The sequence below is a fragment of the Doryrhamphus excisus genome, linkage group LG11, assembly GCF_037039965.1.
Source record: "Doryrhamphus excisus strain RoL-2023G ecotype Guam linkage group LG11, RoL_Dexc_Guam_v1.1, whole genome shotgun sequence".
NCBI lineage: Eukaryota > Metazoa > Chordata > Actinopteri > Syngnathiformes > Syngnathidae > Doryrhamphus > Doryrhamphus excisus.
The window spans coordinates 17,965,314-17,986,106 of NC_136367.1; the positions used below are offsets into that span (position 1 = coordinate 17,965,314).

The 20,793-nt window shown below is 43.6% G+C and overlaps 1 protein-coding gene across 2 annotated transcripts; it reads left to right on the plus strand.

The window, feature by feature from the left end:
- The first annotated feature begins 1,665 nt into the window (after nt 1-1,665).
- Nucleotides 1,666-19,762, plus strand: grm2b (glutamate receptor, metabotropic 2b). 2 transcript variants are annotated; one of them, XM_058081621.2, is made up of 6 exons: nt 1,666-2,228; nt 7,799-8,405; nt 15,383-16,220; nt 16,303-17,366; nt 18,914-19,124; nt 19,204-19,762. In XM_058081621.2, exons 2-6 carry the CDS (start codon nt 7,890-7,892, stop codon nt 19,275-19,277), a joined length of 2,703 nt encoding a protein of 900 aa, XP_057937604.2. In that variant the 5' UTR covers nt 1,666-2,228; nt 7,799-7,889; the 3' UTR covers nt 19,278-19,762. The 2 variants fall into 2 exon arrangements, with proteins under 2 accessions (XP_057937604.2, XP_057937595.2); XM_058081612.2 differs by having other exon boundaries at nt 1,666-2,208.
- Nucleotides 19,763-20,793: the final 1,031 nt, after the last annotated feature.

Here is a 20,793-nt window from a genome sequence, read left to right on the forward strand (position 1 = left end):
ATGCAACCACTGATTGCATTTCAACATAATATTATTTGCTGACTTAGTGTAGTGGCATATAGCAGACTCTATACCAGGGGTGGGCAAACTCCGTCCGGGGGGCCACATGGGGCCCACCAAGCGTTTGAATCCGGCCCGCCAGTTGCTTTCTAAGTATTTGGTAATGGTAATGGTTTTATTTCATTTGAACATGCATCAGATTACAATTGAATGCATCACATAATCAGTTCACAGTTCCACATGTCCAAAAGGAGTAGGAAGAAGCAAAGCTTATTAAATCCTACCCCTCCATCTGGTACTTTTACAATCAGTAACTGTTACATTTGTTCACTTCCTATAATTCAGATGGAATTAGATATAGATATAATTTTTTTTTAATTTTTATTTATTTATTTTATTTTGTTTTTGTTTTTTGTCACATACCGAAGTATGAGGTGATATGACCGTACGTTAACAAAATTTCAACATACAAACTGGCAACATGACTTGCAAGTCGGATGTCTTAGTTAGTAAAAAAACAAAACAACAAAACTGTAAAATGAAATGACATAGTTTGATGTGGTCTGATGTTTAAATTTCTCATGAAAAAGAGGACATGAGAACATACAGCTGATAGTATAACACTTTTACAGATAATATTAATAATAATAATAATAATACATTTTATTTGTATAGCACTTTTCAAAATACTCAAAGACGCTTTACAGTGAAGAAAAATAGAGTTGAGTAAAATAAAAAGTAGAAAAACTAAAAAGTAGTAAAAAGTAAAAATTAGACAAATAATTCTAAAAAATAATTTTAAAAATTCAAAAAAATTATAAGCATAAAATTGTGTGTGCATGTGTTTTTTTTTTATTTTGTTAACTCAATTCTCAAGTCCAAATATTTGCCCCTCTATACCCACTCAGTATGTATACTCTATAGAGTATACATGCATACTGCAGTACTGGCTCACTGTCAGAGAACATGGAGTGGGAGAGCTGTTCATACGATGTGGGACATGCCATGGCTGACTTCATGCGGTGTTAATGTCATGTCATGGAAGCTAATGTCTCATTACTGCCGCCTAGTGACCAGAATATAGTTACATTTCTATTTGACTATCATCATTTATTCATTCATTCATCTCTGGAGTGATAATCCAACTGCAATATTGTGAGAGATGAATGTATTATCGGTGAATCATATCACAGAAATACATTTATTGTGGTCGGGTGTGGAACCAATGAAGATCTCTACAGGAGAGACGGCCATACCAGCTGCACACTGACTACTCTAAAGCATATTCAGGTGTACTTTGTATGGTGTTCATTTGGCAGGCTGGAGCTGTAGTGTTGGTGTTATAATGAGTGGAAAAAAAGAAACCACCTCTCCATCTTTGGAGAGCATGCAGCACTCAGCTGGAGTGTTCTCATCTTCAATGAGATGGAGGTGAATGAGGACAGACTCCAAGTTGTCTTCATGAAACCTCATTTGAGTCAAATGTATTTCTATAGTCGCTTTATTTTGTCTGTGGGTTTTATTCTCACGGCTTCTGTCCACCAAGCTGAGCGTTGCCATTCATTTCATATCGCCACATGTCGTGCGTCTCATTTGGCTGTGTTTTTTTTTTTTGTTTTTTTTTTCAAGCTGCTGACACTCGGGAGCGCGCACGGTTGCAGCGGAGGCGCGTCCTTGTCGCAGCACCACCTCCACATTCCTCCGCTGCTCTTATTCTGAAGTTCATTCCGTCAACTTCCTTGCAGAGAAAAGCTCATAAGTGAAGTCTGTGACAGTTCTTATTCATCAGGTTATTGTTCTCTCAGGGCATCGTGTCACTCCATCGTAGCTGGGCTGTTCGGGTTGTCTTTTGGAAGAGGTTCCGGCTCTCATCCGGCGAGGTTCCATCGCTCACTCCACGCTCACGACGAGACGCGAGCGGTGATAAGTTGACTAAAGACCTGCCACTTTATTCACCATTCGAGTACGCTTCTTGTCTCTCTGGTGCCGAGTTGCAAGCCTGCCGGACGTCTTTGCGCTCGGCTCGGCTCGGCTCGACTCGGCTGGACCTGGCTGGTCCAGCGGATGGCAAGTTGGAGTTTGCCAGTGTGAGCAAACACTTCAGCACCAAGGACAGAGGCGAGCTGGCAAACAACTGGACAACATCTGCGCGCTGTGCGGTGCGTTCACGGTCGCCCAGGAGAGCTGCACATCATCAGCCACGAGCTGGTAAGACATCTCTCTCTCTTGTAAGTCTCTCTTCTGCTGCTGTTGTTTTTAATCAAACGTATGAATATAATGAATGAATATTTACTATAACTTCCTACAAACTATAAAACCAAAGAAAAATAAAGAAAGAATATGGATAATATTAATATATAATAATATAATATAATAATAATAATGTAGAAAAACATAGAAATAAAATGTCATTAGTTTGTGAATCAATGCAAGATATACAAAAAAATGTAAACAATATTTGAGTGTGCTGGGTTTTAATTATGGAATTATGGAAATCCATCATTTGCATTCACTGGCCACTTCATTAGGTACCCCTGCTGCACTCCAAGACAACAACGCAGTCTCCCTCAGCGTGATATTTGCATGTAGTTTGCAGTCGTGAAAAAGGCTTGCTGGCTATGTTGGATCTTTTCTAACTGGATTGTGCAAGAGTGTCTAATTATGTGGACTCAGCTCTTTTTTTTTTCGCACACGCAACATGTGGATGAGGTTGGTTTAGCGCAGGGGCGTCAAACTCCTTTTCGCCGTGGGCCACGTCGCAGTAACGGTTGCCATCCGAGGTCCGACTGGAAGTGTGAAACCGTATGAATAAATGTAAATAAACCTCCTCAGGACATCAACGCATACGTTATTTATGAATCATTTATTTTAAATGCAAGTTGACAACAATAAAATAAACTCAAAATTGATATTTAAATAAAACGTAGCAAGAAAGATGATGTATCTTTAATTTTTTTAAGTCTTAATAAGTAACGATAATAAAAAAAACTAATGTTTTAATGCGTTAATTTTGTATTTGCTCTTTCCAGGCCACGTAAAACGACATGTCGGGCCGCATCTGGCCCCTGGGTCTTGAGTTTGACACCGATGGTTTAGCGTCCAAACGTTGTGCATAACCTAAAATAAAATGACATTTAAACCCTGAAGCTGACAAATAGAAGTGAGGCCATGCAGTGTTTTTGGCTATTTATGAACTAAGCGCATGTTTAAATGGGCAATTAGTCATTAGCTGTACATAATGAGGATAATAAATGATCATATCGTCATGGTTGATGGCATAAGCATCCAATATGAGACAATATTTTGGCACTCAATCTCACGCGGGATGAGCGTTGGGGCTTTTATTACTCAACGGAGGCAGTGATTCATACGCGCTGATGTTGGATTAAAGACTAAATTAAATGTCAATCCTTGCAAAGCCCACACAGGCTTACTTAGCAGCAAATAAATGAAATCATATCGGCTAAATGCTTTGGCTTCCTGTAGGAAAATCATCCGCAGCCAATTAAATCAGATCAACTTTTCATAGAAAAATGATACCGGTGACCGATATGAACTGTCTTTATTATTGTGGTTGTTTGTAGCATAAAAATTGATGATTTAATAAGTAATAATAATTCTCTCCATTGTGTGAAGTGAGTAATTGAGATGCAGTATGGGGTGCAGTACTTGGCGGCAACCAGCAGAGGTGCTATTGGTTCAATGGCAGCAAGTTTGCCGGCTAAAGAAGAACTTACCTTCCTCAGCTACTGCTAACGGTACGCTAGTCCATGTTTGAACTCCATAACAAAATATTATTCTTTAAATTAAAATGTTCAAGGGAGAAAAAATGCCATATGATTTAAAAAATATTTAAAAAAAAATACTCAAATTTGTATTGTATGTCATGTAAAATTTAATAGAAAATTATATTGAAACTGTAATTACGCATTAAATTTTTATTTTCTAACCAGCCATTTTAAAATTATTATTTATGTAATTATTAATTATTAATTATTATTATTATTTATTTAATTCATTATTTATATTATATATTTTTTGTATTTTTATTTTATAGTATTTACTTTTATATATTAAAATCTTCAATGAATACAAATAAATTTAGTTCATTTAGTTCTGCCATCTGTAATACATTTAAAAAATATTTAAAGAAGAATAACAATACATCCTTCCATTTTTTTACGCTGTGCCATCTACAAATCATTTAAAAAAATATTTGAACAAAACAGCAATTGATCTCAGCTGGGATGTTCTACCATATGGAATAAAATACAAAAAAAAATCTGAGTCCAAATAACAATGAATTGTTTTCTTTCTTTGTTATGCCATCTTCAATTAATTTGAATGTTAGAATAACAGTTGAATGGTTGTTTGTTTATATATGTGCCCTGCCATTGGGTGTACCCCGCCTCTCGCCCCAAGCCAGCTGGGATAGGCTCCAGCACATCCCCGCGGCCCAGAAGAATGAATGAATATATTTTCCCACCATTGTCAATTAAGGAAATATTAGTCAAATCTGTGGTGATGATGGTGGTTGGCATCATGCAGTAGGTGACTTCATGAACTCCAAAATAAAAGAAGACGGCGGTCCACAGCTGCGTGGTTGCTGACAGTAGGAGTGAAGTACAGGTGCTTCCTGTCTCCTGTTGTGTTTGTATTCCCGGTTCACGCTGTGCGAGTGTATGCGCCAATCACAGCAGACCCGAGAGGTGGCGTGCATTGACTCATACGTTACACATTCACGCTATATTGGGAGCAGACAGCGATGATTATCGGGGTATCTTTTATGCAAATATTGGAAAAGACCTCTGCGTTCGCTGCTGCGGGTTCAAAGCCGGCACGGTTGTGTTTGAAGTTTTAGAACGGAGTATGGCGTCTACATGCTTTTAATGGCGTGATTGAAGGCGGATGGGGGGGATGATTTTGAAGCTGATTGAGCTCCTGGTTGTCTTTCAAACGGGAAATGTACTTTCTGATAGCGCGCGTTTCATGCCCTGTACGGCGTGGGGCCGCATTTGCACTTCTTAGGGCTTCAAGAGACCTCCAACCTCCATTTGGCCTACTTTGCAAAGGCCCGCCTAATTGGCTGCTCCTTATGGCGCCATTAATTCACACGGCGACCTTGTCTTTGCCACCAGAAAGCCGCCATCTGCTACGAGCGCGGAAGTGCAGTCAGAGGTTTTCATGTCGGACGTACGAGTGTGCGCTCTCACCTTGACGGCCACGAGGTCAAACGTGGACACCTTTACTTGATTCCACACTCACGGCTGAGATCACACCCGAGTGGATACAAAGCATTCATCAATGCAGCCCTACAGCTGCCACCCACAGCCTGATGTAATATTTATCCTGAGTGGGGGAATGCAGCATTCATTAGGTTCTTACCTTCCTCTTCTTCACTGCTGCTGGATGTCACAATATTCCTGGAGCACATTTTGCTGCACAAGACGAGCAGAGCAGATGATCATTAATAGTCCGTGTGATTATACAACCGCAGGTACTCCACAGGTACGCCGCGTTTGGGTGCAAAATATCTTGCCTTCAGACCCATGCCTTCTCAAGATCCATATAAAATATCCATATCTACTTTTTGGAGGTAAGAAAGACTGGAACAAATTAGGGTGCGTTGATAATCAAATAGGGCTGCACGGTGGTCAAGTGGTTATCACGCAGACCTCACAGCTAGGAGACCAGGGTTCAGTTCCACCCTCGGGCATCTCTGTGTGGAGTTTTCTCCGGGTACTCCGGTTTCCTCCCACATTCCAAAAACATGCTAGGTTAATTAGCGACTCCAAATTGTCCATAGGTATGAATGTGAGTGTGAATGGTTGTTTGTCTATATGTGCCCTGTGATTGGCTGGCCACCAGTCCAGGGTGTACCCCGCCTCTCGCCCCCCAAAGACAGCTGGGATAGGCTCCAGCACCCCCCGCGACCCTCGTGAGGAAAAGCGGTAGAAAATGAATGAATGATAATCAAATAGGGCTGCACGGTGGTCTAGTGGTTAATGCGCAGACCTCACAGCTAGGAGACCGGGGTTCAGTTCCACCCTCGGGCATCTCTGTGTGGAGTTTGCATGTTTTCCCCGTGCATGCGTGGGTTTTCTCCGGGTACTCCGGTTTCCTCCCACATTCCAAAAACATGCTAGGTTAATTAGCGACTCCAAATTGTCCATAGGTATGAATGTGAGTGTGAATGGTTGTTTGTCTATATGTGCCCTGTGATTGGCTGGTCACCAGTCCAGGTTGCACCCCGCCTATAGCCCCCTAAAGACAGCTGGGATAGGCTCCAGCACCTCCCGCGACCCTCGTGAGGAAAAGCAGTAGAAAATGAATGAATGAAGGATAATCAAATACTGTGAAGTCAGCTGGGATAGGCTCCAGCACGCCCGCGACCCTCGTGAGGAATGAATGAAGAATAATCAAATACCGTGAAGTCAGCTGGGATAGGCTCCAGCATACCCCCAGTGAGGATAAGCGGCATATGGACTACTGTTTGTTTACTGACAAGACGCCCAAGTAACCACTTCCTGTCCCTCTCTTTTACCCCTATTAAATCCTGCGTACCAAACAAACTGATTCCAGGTACACTTTAGCCCCGCCCTCTCCATTATTACACCCCGACCCCCAAGGTTGACATCACAACTCAGCCGATGGCCTCTGCAGAGATCCATATTCATATACAAGGACCACTTCCCTTGCAGTCCAACACTCGTGTATGTATTTTATTTATTTTTTACCTAGAATGTTTCCATGGCAACCCCCCCCCCCCCCTTCATTGAGGAGAACCACCATCTATGTGTCATCTCCCGGTAAGCTGGGAAAATCCTCCTGGTCTGGGAGATGTAGATGGAGTATCTCGTACGTCTCAAGTCTGTCACGTATCATTTAGAAATTGGGAAAAATATCTCATATCTCTCAAAAGAGCAAATATTTATAGTAATAGATGCAGCTTCACCAGGCCACAGGAAGGAAACATGGATACACTTTAGAATAGTCAGTGTACAGCTGTTTTGACTGTAATGTAATGTAATGTACTACCATGCCTGTTGTACAATAATCATCATAATCATCAAGTGCATGGGAACTTTATATATCCATACGGGGCTGCATGGTGGACGAGTGGTTAGCGTATATGCCTCACAGCTCGGAGACCCGAGTTTGATTCCACCCTCAGGCATCTGTGTGGAGTTTTCATGTTCTCCACGTGCATGCGTGGGTTTTCTCCGAGTACTCCGGTTTCCTCCCACATTCCCAAAACATGCTAGGTTAATTAGCGACTCCAAATTGTCCATAGGTATGAATGTGAGTGTGAATGGTTGTTTGTCTATATGTGCCCTGTGATTGGCTGGCCACCAGTCCAGGGTGTACTCGAAGACAGCTGGGATAGGCTCCAGCACCACCCGCGACCCTCGTGAGGATAAGCGGTAGAATATGAATGAATACAGAACACTCATATTCATATACACTCAATCAATATGGTAAGAGCAGCGGAAACATGTTAAGAACATTTATCATGCAGATAAAGCAATAGAGCATTCATTCATTCATTCATTCATTGAGGGTGGAATTGAACCCTGGTCTCCTAGCTGTGAGGTCTGCACGCTAACTACTAGACCGCCGTTCCACCCCAATAAAGCATTCATTCATTTTAATCATGAAAATGTAATTTAAGGTGGAAATTGACCTCAAGCGTTTCATTGTTGGACACTATTAATTGTCATGCAAGTGTAAAAAGAAGTTAACCGCTGTGTACCTTTACTTTGATAAGAAGTGACGATGCTTTGAACTTCATCTCCAGGAAACGTCCACCATGCTGTGTCCACTGACAGACACTCTGTGAACCACCGCTTCCTTCCATTTTGATCACCTGACCCCCCCTCCATCCCGCCATGCCGAGCGTCTCCCTCCCACGCCCGAAGCTGTCGGCCAATCCGGCGCCTTCTTACTGGCCGCTGCACTTTCTGTTGCTGGAGCTGCTGGTGCCAGGGAGCCTGCCCAGCATGTCCAGGCTGCCCCCGGCCGCCAAGCGTGAGATCATCATGGACGGGGACCTGGTAATCGGGGGCCTCTTCCCGGTGCACCACAAAGGCGAGGGGACGGAGGACTGCGGGAAGATCAACGAGGAGCGAGGTATCCAGAGACTGGAAGCCATGCTGCTGGCGCTGGATGAGATTAACGCCAGCGATCGCATCCTTCCCGGGCTCCAGCTGGGGGCGCACATCCTGGACACCTGCTCCAAGGACACCTATGCGCTGGAGCAGTCCCTCGATTTTGTCAGGGCGTCGCTGACCAAGGTGCACGACCCGGGTTTCATCTGCCCGGACGGGTCACGGCCGATCCAGAATGAAGTCCCGCTGGCCATATCGGGGGTCATCGGCGGATCCTACAGCGACGTGTCCATTCAGGTAAACGAACGCCATCTTTACCTCACATTTTTGAATGCTGCCATAGAACAGCTTCTCAAACTTTGCCAACTATTTCAACTTTCTTTTTGGAATTTTTCATCTCGTAGTTATGACTTTATCCCATAATATTTTGACATTGTTGTCATAAAATTTCAGGTGTTTTTTCCCCATTTTTGTTGTTTTTTGCCAACTATTTCAACTTTCTTTTTGGTAATTTTCATCTCGCATTTATGACTTTATCCCACAATATTTTGACATTATTCTTATAAAATTACAGGTGATTTTTTTCCCAATTTTTGTTGTTTTTTGCCAACTATTTCAACTTTCTTTTTGGTAATTTTCATCTCGTATTTATGACTTTAGCCCATAATTTTTCTCCTAAAATTACAAGTGATTTTTTTTCTCCAATTTTTATTGTTTTTTTTTTTTACTCCAAACTTTTTCAACTTTCTCTTTGGAAATTTACATCTCATAATTCAGTCTTTATTACATAATATTTTATTCTTTATTCCCTACTTTTTGTTGTTTAGTTTTTTTAATTTTTAATATTTTGACTTTATTCTTAGAACTTTTTCCACAACCTAGTTTCCCTAAAAACATGACATTTTTATTTGTTGTTTTGTTTCTCATAACATTCCTAATATTCCAAATACAATTAATATTCATAGTACAATATATTTTCTCATAATATTTATAGATTTGCAAGGACTTTCTTTTCAAGCACGGTGATATCAGAAGTGGATGATGAAATGGCTAATGCATGCAGACAGCAGTTGATCTTTACCGCTTTCTTGTATGATGTCAGGTTACCCAAAACAAAAAGACGGATGAGTAAGAAGATGATGAAAGTGTCTCTTCTTCCGGCGTCTTTCTTTGTCTCACACGCACACGCACAGGTGGATAGCTTCCGTCCTGCCAAGGAGGACCACCACACAGATGGCCGTCTTAAGCTTCTAAGAAATCCTTCCCAGCCTTTGAAAGATGCCAAACTATCAAACGGTCATCACTCCAGTGACAAGGAGTCACTAAAGGAAGACAGTCGAGAGGCGTGAGCTTCATTTTGTGACCGGGTGGTCGCTCACACGTTGACAGGAAGTGGTGCAAAAACCCACGCTGTTCCTTTGTCAGCGCTGTCAGCATCCAGACAAGGAAAGGATGTGGATATTAAGTGTGAGGCTTTCAGCGAGGATGCACGCTGGTTCCAGCACTCTTTTTTTTTTTTTTTTTTAAAGAATTCCGCATCAACACATGTTGGAACATATTGCGGTGGTGTCTTATTCAAAAATGACTGCTTCCTCCTCCTGTACTGTTTGTTGCTATCTGTGTGGAGGTGCTGGCAATTACAGGGCAAAAAAATATGTTGTTCTACTCCCACAGGGAGAAGCACAGCAACTACAAATAGATTTGCTTATGAGGAGCCTTCCCAACGCATGCTTTCGCCGATACACAGCTTGAAAAAGTATTGGAGAGGCATGTGAAAGTTTGTCAAAACACGCACCCCCCCTGCTGCATTAGCGGTACTGTAATCTTTCTGACAAATACATCACATGGTGGCGCTGTTATAAAACCACATGTTGGGTTGACTTCCAATTTCTCACACAGCTATCTAAAAAAAAACAGCGCTGTAACTTTAAGGCATTTTGTCGAATCATCACCAAACTTGGTACGCACCCTTGGGGAATGGACGAGCACCTGTGTGGCAAATTTCAGCAAGATTGCTAGAAAAGTACCACCACCATGAAGCAAAACAATTGGACACCCCTCCTGTAAAGTGTTAGCATGCTGGCCACACAGCATGCTGATTAGCAGTGATGGAATAACAGAGTTACTAACGCTGTTACTTTTCTCAGTAACGGGTAATCTAACTAATTACTTTTACTGTCAGCATAACCCCGTTACTATTTTCGAGTACTTACTGAAGCCGCCGAAAAATATATCGCCGACTTCATAACTAATCTGCAGCGTAGTGAGAGTGTTGCAGAGTGACAAGGGGACACACATAAGCAATGAGGATTGGCTAAAGTTTAGTAAATTGCGTCTTCAGCCAATCAGAGAACTTGGGTGGGCGGGTGTTTAGAGCACCTAACCAATGAGGATTGGCTAAAGTTTAGTGAGATTGCGTCTTCAGCCAATCAAATAACTTGAGTGGGCGGGTGTTTAGAGCACCTAAGCAATGAGGATTGCCTAAAGTTTAGTGACATTGCGTCTTCAGCCAATCAAATAACTTGAGTGGGCGGGTGTTTAGAGCACATAAGTAATGAGGATTGGCTAAGGTTTAGTAAAATTGCGTCTTCGGCCAATCAGAAAACTAAAGTGGGCGGGTGTTTAGAGCAAGTCCAAAGTGCAATGCAGTATAGTGAGAAATGGCGAGTGAGGAGGACTCTAGTGAGAAGACAGCGTTTGCCAAATTAAAGTACAGACACTACTTTAACGTCGTTGATGTCAAAGGTAAAATGTACATTATGTTCCCGAAAAAAAACTTTGTCCACGTCTTTTGTGAGCAACTCAAACCCACAGAAACACCTGTCGACTGCAATAAATTCAAACCTCTGTAATGGTACCCGACTTTGCTGTGTGGGGGGGGGACAATAGTTACTTTTACTGGTAACTAGTTACTTTTGTAGTGGAGTAACTCAGTTACTTTTTTTGAGAAGTAATTAGTAACTATAACTAATTACTTTTTTAAAGTAAGTTCCCAACACTGCTGGTTAGCATGTTGGAGATGGGGAAGACCTGGGTTGGCATCTCCGCATGGCCATCTCTATGTTCTCCCAGTGTGTGTTGGTTTTCTCCGAGTATTCCGGTTTCCTCCCACATTCCAAAAACATGTTAGCTTCATTGGCAACTCCTAATTGTCCATAGGTATGAATGTGAGTGTGAATGGTTGTTTGTCTATATGTGCCCTGTGATTGGCTGGCGACCAGTCCAGGGTGTACCCCGCATCTCGCCCCAAACTGCGACCCAACTGAGGATAGGCGGCATAGAAAATGAATGAATGAATGGATGCCCCTCCTGTACGGTATATTGGTCCAATACAGTGTTGAAAATGAAGTAGTCAATGTCATGTGAGACCTCTACAGACATGCCGACAGCGTTCGCAGTCAAGGGTTCAAGCACTTGGAAATAACTTTGCGACTTTGAAAGACCAATCTACTGCAAGTCCTTGAAGAATTCATGTCTAGCAAGGAGACGTCATTTTGTGGCATTGATCACAACGTGCATGAATTATGCAATGCAACAGGATGAGTCATTTTCACTCAGAAATGGAGTATCCTCTGAAGCCCAAAAATCCCAATTATGATGATTTTTTTTGTTAGAATTTGTCAGTTTTAGCTTGTTGTTGATTGCCTGCGGGTGAAAATGAGAAGCGCTGCTGCACAAACTTGGAGACAAAGGTGTTGTTTTTCATGCGAAAGGTGTGACATCACCACCGTCACCCTCGCACTCGCCTCCGAGTGTTTGAGCGTCGGCTTCTCTCACATGACTGCACATAGCTCTAACTTGCTGATGGCCAGACACTTCAGTCACTTTTTAAAAACCTGCCGCTGTGCGTAGGCAGGCGCCGCTTAGCGGTTTCAAGGTATGCCACGGTATGAAAAAGTCACTCTTTTAAAAAGTGCTAAGATAGTCAAAGATGGTCGAGACAAAGTCCTGTGTTACTCCTCGCTGTTGGAACCGGGCTTCCCTGTGTATGAGCTCTGTGGCCTCAACAAAATTAACCATTGCGGCACAGCTAGCATCGGCGTTAGCTTCCTCATTAGCATCAAGCGATGCCGGTGTGACAAGACGTGTGTCCTCGTAGTGTGTATTTCACGTGGCTTTGCAGTGATCCGACGTCTCCACATAGCCACATACCGTTTGACGCCCCTGCGCAACCGGAAGCTCCATTAGCCACGTATACATAGACCCAAATATTCCAATTGCATTCGGTTTATTTGCTCAAACTGAAAGAATTGAACTTTTGTATACACCTCATTCCGAAAGAAAAGTGCCAATCCGAATGAATATATAATCGGATTCACAGGGGTGGAATATTCCTTTCCCCAATCCGATTGAGATATCTTGTAACTGCTCAAATGGAAAGTTGTCAGGGAACATTCTTCTTTGTCGTGTTTTTCTTCTTCATCTCCACATTCCAAAAACATGCTAAGTTAATTGTGACTCCAAATTGTCCATAGGTAGGAATGTGAGTGTGAATGGTTGTTTGTCTATATGTATCCTGTGACAGCTGGGATAGGCTCCAGCATCGGTAGAGAATGAATGAATGAATGAATGTTGTTTATTGGCGGTTGGCAAGCAGCTTTTGTGTGCATTAGCGCCATCTGTGGAACAGAATCTAAACACCTCTATACTTTATTCACAAGTCCAGTTTTATTAAGAAAATATATATCTATATATAAAACATGTCCCGACTTTAATTATAAAATATCAGCAAGATTGAATTTGATCTTTTTCTGTTTAAATTTATCTAGTATTTCAAATTTTGGGACGCGAAAAAGCAAATGTTGGTATTTGTTGATGACCTTAAATGAATAATTTCCATTGACATTTTGGTGAAATCTGGTGATTTTCTTCCTTCTTCCTCCCTCTTGTGTGGCGTTTTCCTGCATTGTGACGTTCCCTGTGAATGTGTGTAGTTGGGCTAGATGCCAGGAAGGCATGCAGCTGTCATGTATACGTCCTACAAAGCACATGATGCTTTTTCCACTAACCGAGGGCTTGGACGGGAGGAAGCTGCACTTCCTCCAGTGTCTGCGTACATGTCATGCACCGGAGGCCTCAGCGTGACACGCACCTCTGGGACATACAGATGGACTTTGTATGTCGGTGGGGGGGCGGAAAAAAGCACACAGTGAAATCCTGAGGAGTCACATGAGTAAGAGAGCGGTATATTCCGACTGTAATCCCATCCTCACATTCCTGCAGTGAATGTGTATGCCGCTATTTCACGTTTTTCTTCTGTAAATAAGGTTGATATCGTGGAGTGAGAGAGCATGGTGGTTGGAAGTATTGTCATCACTCCAGAAGGCAGACGCTATGATACACACCGAGCAGTAAAGAGCATCTCATTGGTGTCGCTTGTTCATGACTTAAAGGGGCCCTATTATGCTTTTTACACATGTCGTTAAAAACGTGTATTCTGGTATTAAACTATGCCGAAGTTTCAGATAATGAGGTTTAAACATTTGGTAGTGAGCCCTGAAAGAAGTTCGGGATGGTTCTGAAAACTCATTCTAACAAGGGCTCCCTGTGACATCACAGCGAGCCGGACTTCCTTACATGGGCATGCCGGGGGGACCAATCGCAGCAGAGTGGACGTGGGTGGAACGTTTTGGAAATCCAGCTGGAATAGGTGCAAATTGTGGAAGATCTAGAGAGCTTTGTGTGCGGGTTATGGTGTGTAGCTGCTCTACAGGAGTCACCGGTATGCTGGAGCCTATCCCAGAGGCGGGGTACACCCTGGACTGGTCGCCAGCCAATCACAGGGCACATATAGACAAACAACCATTCACACTCACATTCATACCTATGGACAATTTGGAGTCGCTAATTAACCTAGCATGTTTTTGGAATGTGGGAGGAAACCGGAGTACCCGGAGAAAACCCACGCATGCACACGGAGAACATGCCACCAGTCCAGCTGGAAGACAGCTGGGATAGGCTCCAGCACCCCCGCAAACCGTAGAAAATGAATTATTATATATTATATTATATATGTATTATTTATTATGATTTTTTCTTAATTTTAAATATTTTTCCCCATCACGGTATAAGCTATTTGTTTGTTAAGCCTTCTCTTTCCCTCACCACGATGAAAAGGTTAACACAGCGAGTGACCAAACGGTCAGTAAGTCATCACTGAGACGTGGAGACGGTGTCAGATGAAATAAATTGGCCTTCTTCCTGCTTCTTGTCGGCTGTGCTGATTTGTACAAAGACGTGATATTCCCTCCAATGTCACCAACCAAAGCGTGAGCATTGTGTTTGGTACATACTATAAATGCCGCAGTGCAGTCCTGAAAAGCGTGCAAAGATTGTGATGTTTAAGGAGCTGCCGTATCCAGAAGGGCAGGCTGGACATGAAAAATGCAGCATGAAGCTATGGAAGTGCGGTGGACATATAGAAGAGGAAGGAGCAGCGGTGGGTGGGTAGCGTGTCTGCTGTCTCAATCCATCACATTGACTCACTTCATGCCCTCCAGAGCTGCTGGAGCGCCCGCTTGGGAGGCCTCCTGTCTTTGGGCTGTTTGAGCTAAAGGAGGCCAAACGTGTGTTTGTGTGTGTATTAGACTTGACGTCTTTCAGCTGTCATGTGCATGTGCGTCTCAGCATAACTGCACATAATATATATATATGCATATTATATCATATTTTATTCTTTATAATTCTTTATATTTTAATCTTCGGGGCTGCATGGCGGTCGAGTGGTTAGCGCGCAGACCTCACAGCTAGGAGACCCGGGTTCAATCCCACCCTCGGCCATCTCTGTGTGGAGTTGCAATGGGAAATATTGTCGACTATGTAAGGATGTACTTACACTAGAGGCCTGAACCCACTTCAAGTAGGGTCGACTGCTGTGAGTGTGAATGGTTGTTTGTCTATATGTGCCCTGTGATTGGCTGGCCACCAGTCCAGGGTGTGAAGACAGCTGGGATAGGCTCCAGCACCTCCCGCGACCCTCGTGAGGAAAAAGCGGTAAAAAATGAATGAATGAATGAATTAATTTTAATCATCTGGAAGGACAATACCAGAGAAAGTCAACTTTAGAGTAGTCTGTGTAAAGCTTTTATGGACGTATAGTAGCTGTTGGGGTGTCCAAAGTGCAGCCCACTGCTGTTTTTTATTGGCCCTCTCCACATATTATAAACATCTAAAAAATCAAGTGGTCATTGTATGAGAACAACATGATATTATGAGTAAATCTTGAGACAAAGTAAAAATCCATACATTAATGTTGACGTTGTGTTTCTTTTAAGGTGGCCAACCTCCTGCGACTCTTCCAGATTCCTCAAATCAGCTACGCCTCCACCAGCGCCAAACTCAGCGATAAATCCCGCTACGACTACTTTGCCCGCACCGTGCCCGCCGACTTCTACCAGGCCAAGGCCATGGCGGAGATCCTCCGTTACTTCAACTGGACCTACGTCTCCACCGTGGCCTCAGAGGGCGACTACGGCGAGACGGGCATCGACGCCTTCCAGCAGGAAGCCCGCTCTCGACAGATCTGCATCGCCACCTCGGCCAAGGTGAGCCGCTCCATGAACCGTCAGGGCTTCGAGAACGTGATCCGCTCCCTGCAGCAGAAGTCCAACGCCAAGGTGGTCATCCTGTTCACCCGCAGCGAGGACGCCCGAGAGCTCCTTGTGGCGGCCGCGCGCATGAACGTGTCATTCATCTGGGTGGCCAGCGACGGCTGGGGGGCGCAGGAGAGCGTGGTGAGGGGCAGCGAGATGGCGGCGGATGGAGCGTTCACCATCGAGCTGGCCTCCTATCCCATCAGAGAGTTCGAGGACTACTTCACCAAACTCAACCCTTACACCAACTCCAGGAACCCGTGGTTCAAAGAGTTCTGGGAGCACCGCTTCGGCTGCAGCCTTCAAGAGCACGGCTGCAGCGACCGCAGCCTCCGAGACGGAACTTTTGAGCAAGAGTCCAAGATCATGTTTGTGGTCAACGCGGTCTACGCCATGGCGTACGCGCTGCACAACATGAGGCAGGCGGTGTGCTCCAACACGTCCAAGGTGTGTGACGCCATGAAACCCGGGAACGGCAAAAGGTTCTACAAGGAGTTCATCCTCAAGACCAAGTTTGAAGGTGAGGATCTATGCTAGCTGTTTATCCTTCACAACCCTAATTTCCAGTTCTGATCTATTTCTTGTCCTCTTCCCCCCCCCAGCTCCATTCCGCCCCGCCGACACGGAGAACATGGTGCGCTTTGACTCGGTAGGCGACAGCATCAGCCGCTACAACATCTTCCACTACCACAAAGAAGACGGGAAGTTCACCTACAGGAAGGTGGGCTACTGGGACCAAAGCCTGACTCTGAACACCACGCTGGTCCACTGGCGAGGCCCAGTCCCACCCACTTCACAGTGTAGCGACCCCTGCAGGAAGAACGAGGTGAAGAGCATGCAGCCTGGAGATGTTTGCTGCTGGATCTGCATCCCGTGTCAGCCCTATCAGTACCTGCAGGACGAGTTCTCCTGCGCCGACTGCGGATTCGGCTTGTGGCCCCTGGATAACCTGACGGGCTGCTACGATCTTCCGGAGGAGTACATCCGCTGGGAGGACGCGTGGGCCATCGGGCCGGTCACCATCTCCTGCTTGGGAATAATGTGCACCCTGTCGGTGGTGGGTCTCTTCTTCAAGCACAACGAGACCCCCGTGGTGAAGGCGAGCGGGCGCGAGCTCTCCTACATCCTCCTGTTAGGAGTCCTCATGTGCTACAGCATGACCTTCATCTACATCGCCAAACCGTCCACCGCCGTCTGCACCCTCCGTCGCCTGGGCCTGGGCACGTCCTTCGCCGTGTGCTACTCGGCGCTCCTCACCAAGACCAACCGAATCGCTCGCATCTTCAGCGGCGTCAAGGACGGAGCTCAGCGGCCTCGCTTCATCAGCCCGGCTTCCCAGGTGGCCATCTGCGGCGCCCTCATCTCCTGCCAGCTGCTGGTGGCCATCATCTGGCTCCTGGTGGAGGTGCCCGGCGTCAGGAAGGAGGTGAGCCCCGAGAGGAGAGATGTGGTCACCCTCAAGTGCAACAGCAGGGACTCCAGCATGCTCATGTCGCTCACCTACAACTGCATCCTCATCGTCCTCTGCACCGTCTACGCCTTCAAGACACGCAAGTGCCCGGAGAACTTCAACGAGGCCAAGTTCATTGGCTTCACCATGTACACCACCTGCATCATCTGGCTCGCCTTCCAGCCCATCTTCTACGTCACGGCCAGCGACTACAGGGTAAATATTCACTCACAAACAAACACAAATGGATGGGCTGCATTTGTAGAATGGTAGTGTCTTGGTCCTGGTCTTGGTCCTGGTCTTGGTCCTGGTCTTGGTGCTGGTGGAACTGTGGACCAATTCTTTACTCCCTCAGCAGGGTTCTTGAGGGTACTCAGGAGTTTTCCCAACCGGTTCGCTTGTTCATTGTGGACTCGGGAGAAGGCATTCCCACTTGTTCCTTGAGGAATCCTATAGGGAGTACTGCGGGAGTACTGCGGGAGTACTGCGGGAGTACTGCGAGAGTACTGGGGTACCCGACCTAACTTCTGGGAAGAAATCTCCAGATTGTTTGTTTAGCGTTGATGTAAGACGGTATGTTTGGGTTCCATGTGGACTCCATGCTGTGCGTCTTCTGCACCGCAGGGCTATCCGGTGGCGTGGGAAGAGGAGGTGCTCAGTCACATGACCCCATCAGTCAGTTCACATTAGAGGCTGAAACGTGACTAACATGCCCCCACCGGCCGTTAGCACCACCGCACACGTCATTGGCGCGCACACACTATGTACTTACTGTATGCATATACATGTACTCCAAGTATGTACTATACAGGTCTCTTCGTAGTATTTCATGACATCATTATTGTAATATCAAATTATAATCTACTCACTGTGCGGCCAACATGCTGACAACTATTTGAAAAGAAAATATTATGTGATTAATGCACGGTGACCAAGTGGTTTGCATGCTGGCCACACAGTCAGGAGACCTGGGTGGGAATCTCTGTTGTTGAGTACTTAGAATTTTCAATTAAATATACTTACATGTAATAAGTTAATTAAGTTTTATTTATATTACTTTTTTAATAATGGTAAGATTTGAATGTACTGTTTATGGACTAGTTCCTCATTAAAGGGGACTTTTTTGTGTATTGTCTATATTTATGTTATATCTATAGTTATTGTTATTTTTTGTTATATTTGACTGATTTTTATTTTATATTTTATTGTATTATTCATTATTTTATATCAGAAAATAACTTCTCATTCGGTAGTAGCATGAGAAAATGTGTCCAATTCCAAATTTTGTGTAAGTTTCTTTAAAATAACATTTTTAAAATAGAAATATATTGAATTAAAAAATATTAAAATTAAACGGAAAATATATTTAAAACATATTAATTTTAAATAAATTATTTGTGATTATTAAATGTATTTTTATTTTATAATATTTTCTTATATAATTGGATTAGTTAAATTTTTTTTCATACCTGTGTTATTTTTATTTCAATGCATAAGTCCATTTTTGCCTCATGGTGACCCATTTCATGACTATGTTAATACGAGACAAGATGACCAAAATATTATTTGAAAACACAGCAAGAATAACACGGACATAATTGTATTGTTATTCACCAAATGTTGCGTTCATGCTGTAAATATTGTGTGAAATATATCAGCGGCACGTACAGTATTGATTTTATTGATTTTACCAGTGTGGTTGTAAGAGATGGTGCATTCAGGTGACCTCTGAAGTGTTTTTGCCATCTTGTCTCACCCTGCAGGTGCAGACCACCACCATGTGCATCTCTGTCAGTCTGAGCGGTTCGGTGGTTCTGGGCTGCCTCTTCGCTCCCAAGATCCACATCATCCTGTTCCAGCCTCAGAAGAACGTGGCCACGCTGCGGGTCACGGCCAACCGCTTCAGTGCCACGGTGTCGGCCTCCGCCTCCGCCTCCGCCTCCGCCTCTGCTCCCAGCTCCAGTTACTCCAAAGGTAGGTGGACGCCTCGATGTTCTCCGCACGTCCCCACATTGTATGAGAAGCCCGACCCAAGACCTCTGTGTTCTCTCAGGATCTGCGTCCAACTACGTGCCAGCAGTTTGTAACGGCCGCGAGGTGGTGGACTCCACCACTTCCTCTTTGTGAGAACATGAAATCAGCCTCAGCGTCCTCAGCGGATGCGTCGCCTGTAAAGCCCCCTTTTTGTACAGATTGAATATGCTGTGATTTGTTCGGTTTACACTTAGATGTGCTTGACGTCTTTTTTGCAAGAATTCAGTAGGACATCATACAAAACCTTGGGCATAACGTTCATTAACTGTACAGACGATGTTGAAGTAGCGTTTTAACAAGTGTAACACAAGTGTAAAAAGAAGTCGACCCCTTCAACTTGAAAAACATGTCAATAAAATTGTATTTTAATCCCATTTTTGTACAAAATCCTACTAAATTCTGGTGAGAACAGGCTCATGTGACGCCTTGCACCGTGCCTTGTCCTATCTCAGGGGTGTCCAAAGTGCGGCCCGGGGGCCATTTGTGGCTCGCTGCTTTTTTCTTTATTGGCCCTAACGGTAAATATGGAAAACTCAGCAGTAATTTTACAAGAATAAAGTCAAAATATTAAAAAAAAAAAGTTGTAATATAACAAGAAGTGTGGTACTTTTATGATAATAAGTTATGAGAATATGAAAAAATATATAATTTTAATAGCATGCAGTGAAATAAGAATAATTTTTTTATATTATGACAAACAACAAATAAACTTGTACTTTTGAGAAAATAAAGTTAGAATGTTATGATAATAAAATTTACATAAAATAGTTACAAATAGTAAAAAAAAATATCCAAGCAAAAATGCAAAAATTCTATGAGAATAAAGTCAAAATATCAATAATTTTTTCAACTGTCACTGAACAATTTTGCTCTCGTTTGTCGTGATACAAAAATTAAAACCATAAAAGAAAACCGTTACTATACCAATAAATCAGCATCCCTAATTTTTCCATACTACCAAAGTGGCAAAGATGCATCCTTTCATTTTTCCCTACGTGGCCCTCGCCGTAAATAATTTGGACACCCCTGTCCTATCTGGTCCTTATTGTTGTTGTTGTTGTTGTGTGCGTGCAGCAAAAGTGTTAAACCACGCTAACTATATCTTCATGTCCTTACAGTGGATTTATTCCATGTTTTCAACCTTTGTGACCGTTGTGTGGAAATTAGGCAACTATACTGTGGAGAATGTGGTGATGTAGACACAGTAGAACAGGATGTGCTTTACTCCAACTCTTGTAAATAAACAACTTTTTTGTCATATCAAAATACACATAAAAATGTGCTTGGGGGGTTTATTTCAAGGAAAAACTTCTGTCCTCATGTACATGATACAGAGTCCGGGCCATCTGTGTGTACACCCACATTTCACACACGAGCAGGCTTCGCTACACGTTATAAAAACTCTTCCAACAGTCATGTGTCTGTCAGTCGCAGCTGTAAATTTATCATTTTGTTTTTCTTCAACAAATAGGCTCATCTAGTTAAAATGCTGTTAAAATGCTAGTGTAATGTTAGCACTATGCTAACATCTATGCTAGCCTTGCTAACGTTTGTGTGGGTCAGGATAGTTTTACCCTAATGAGATGCTGCAGTAATAATACATTGTTGC

Excerpts from the sequence above, each read along its gene's own strand:
- grm2b (XM_058081621.2), top strand. The coding sequence starts at position 7,890 with ATGCCGAGCGTCTCCCTCCCACGCCCGAAGCTGTCGGCCAATCCGGCG. Across the intron at positions 16,221-16,302 it reads CCTCAAGACCAAGTTTGAAG|CTCCATTCCGCCCCGCCGAC; the intron begins GTGAGGATCTAT and ends TCCCCCCCCCAG. Across the intron at positions 19,125-19,203 it reads CAGCTCCAGTTACTCCAAAG|GATCTGCGTCCAACTACGTG; the intron begins GTAGGTGGACGC and ends GTGTTCTCTCAG.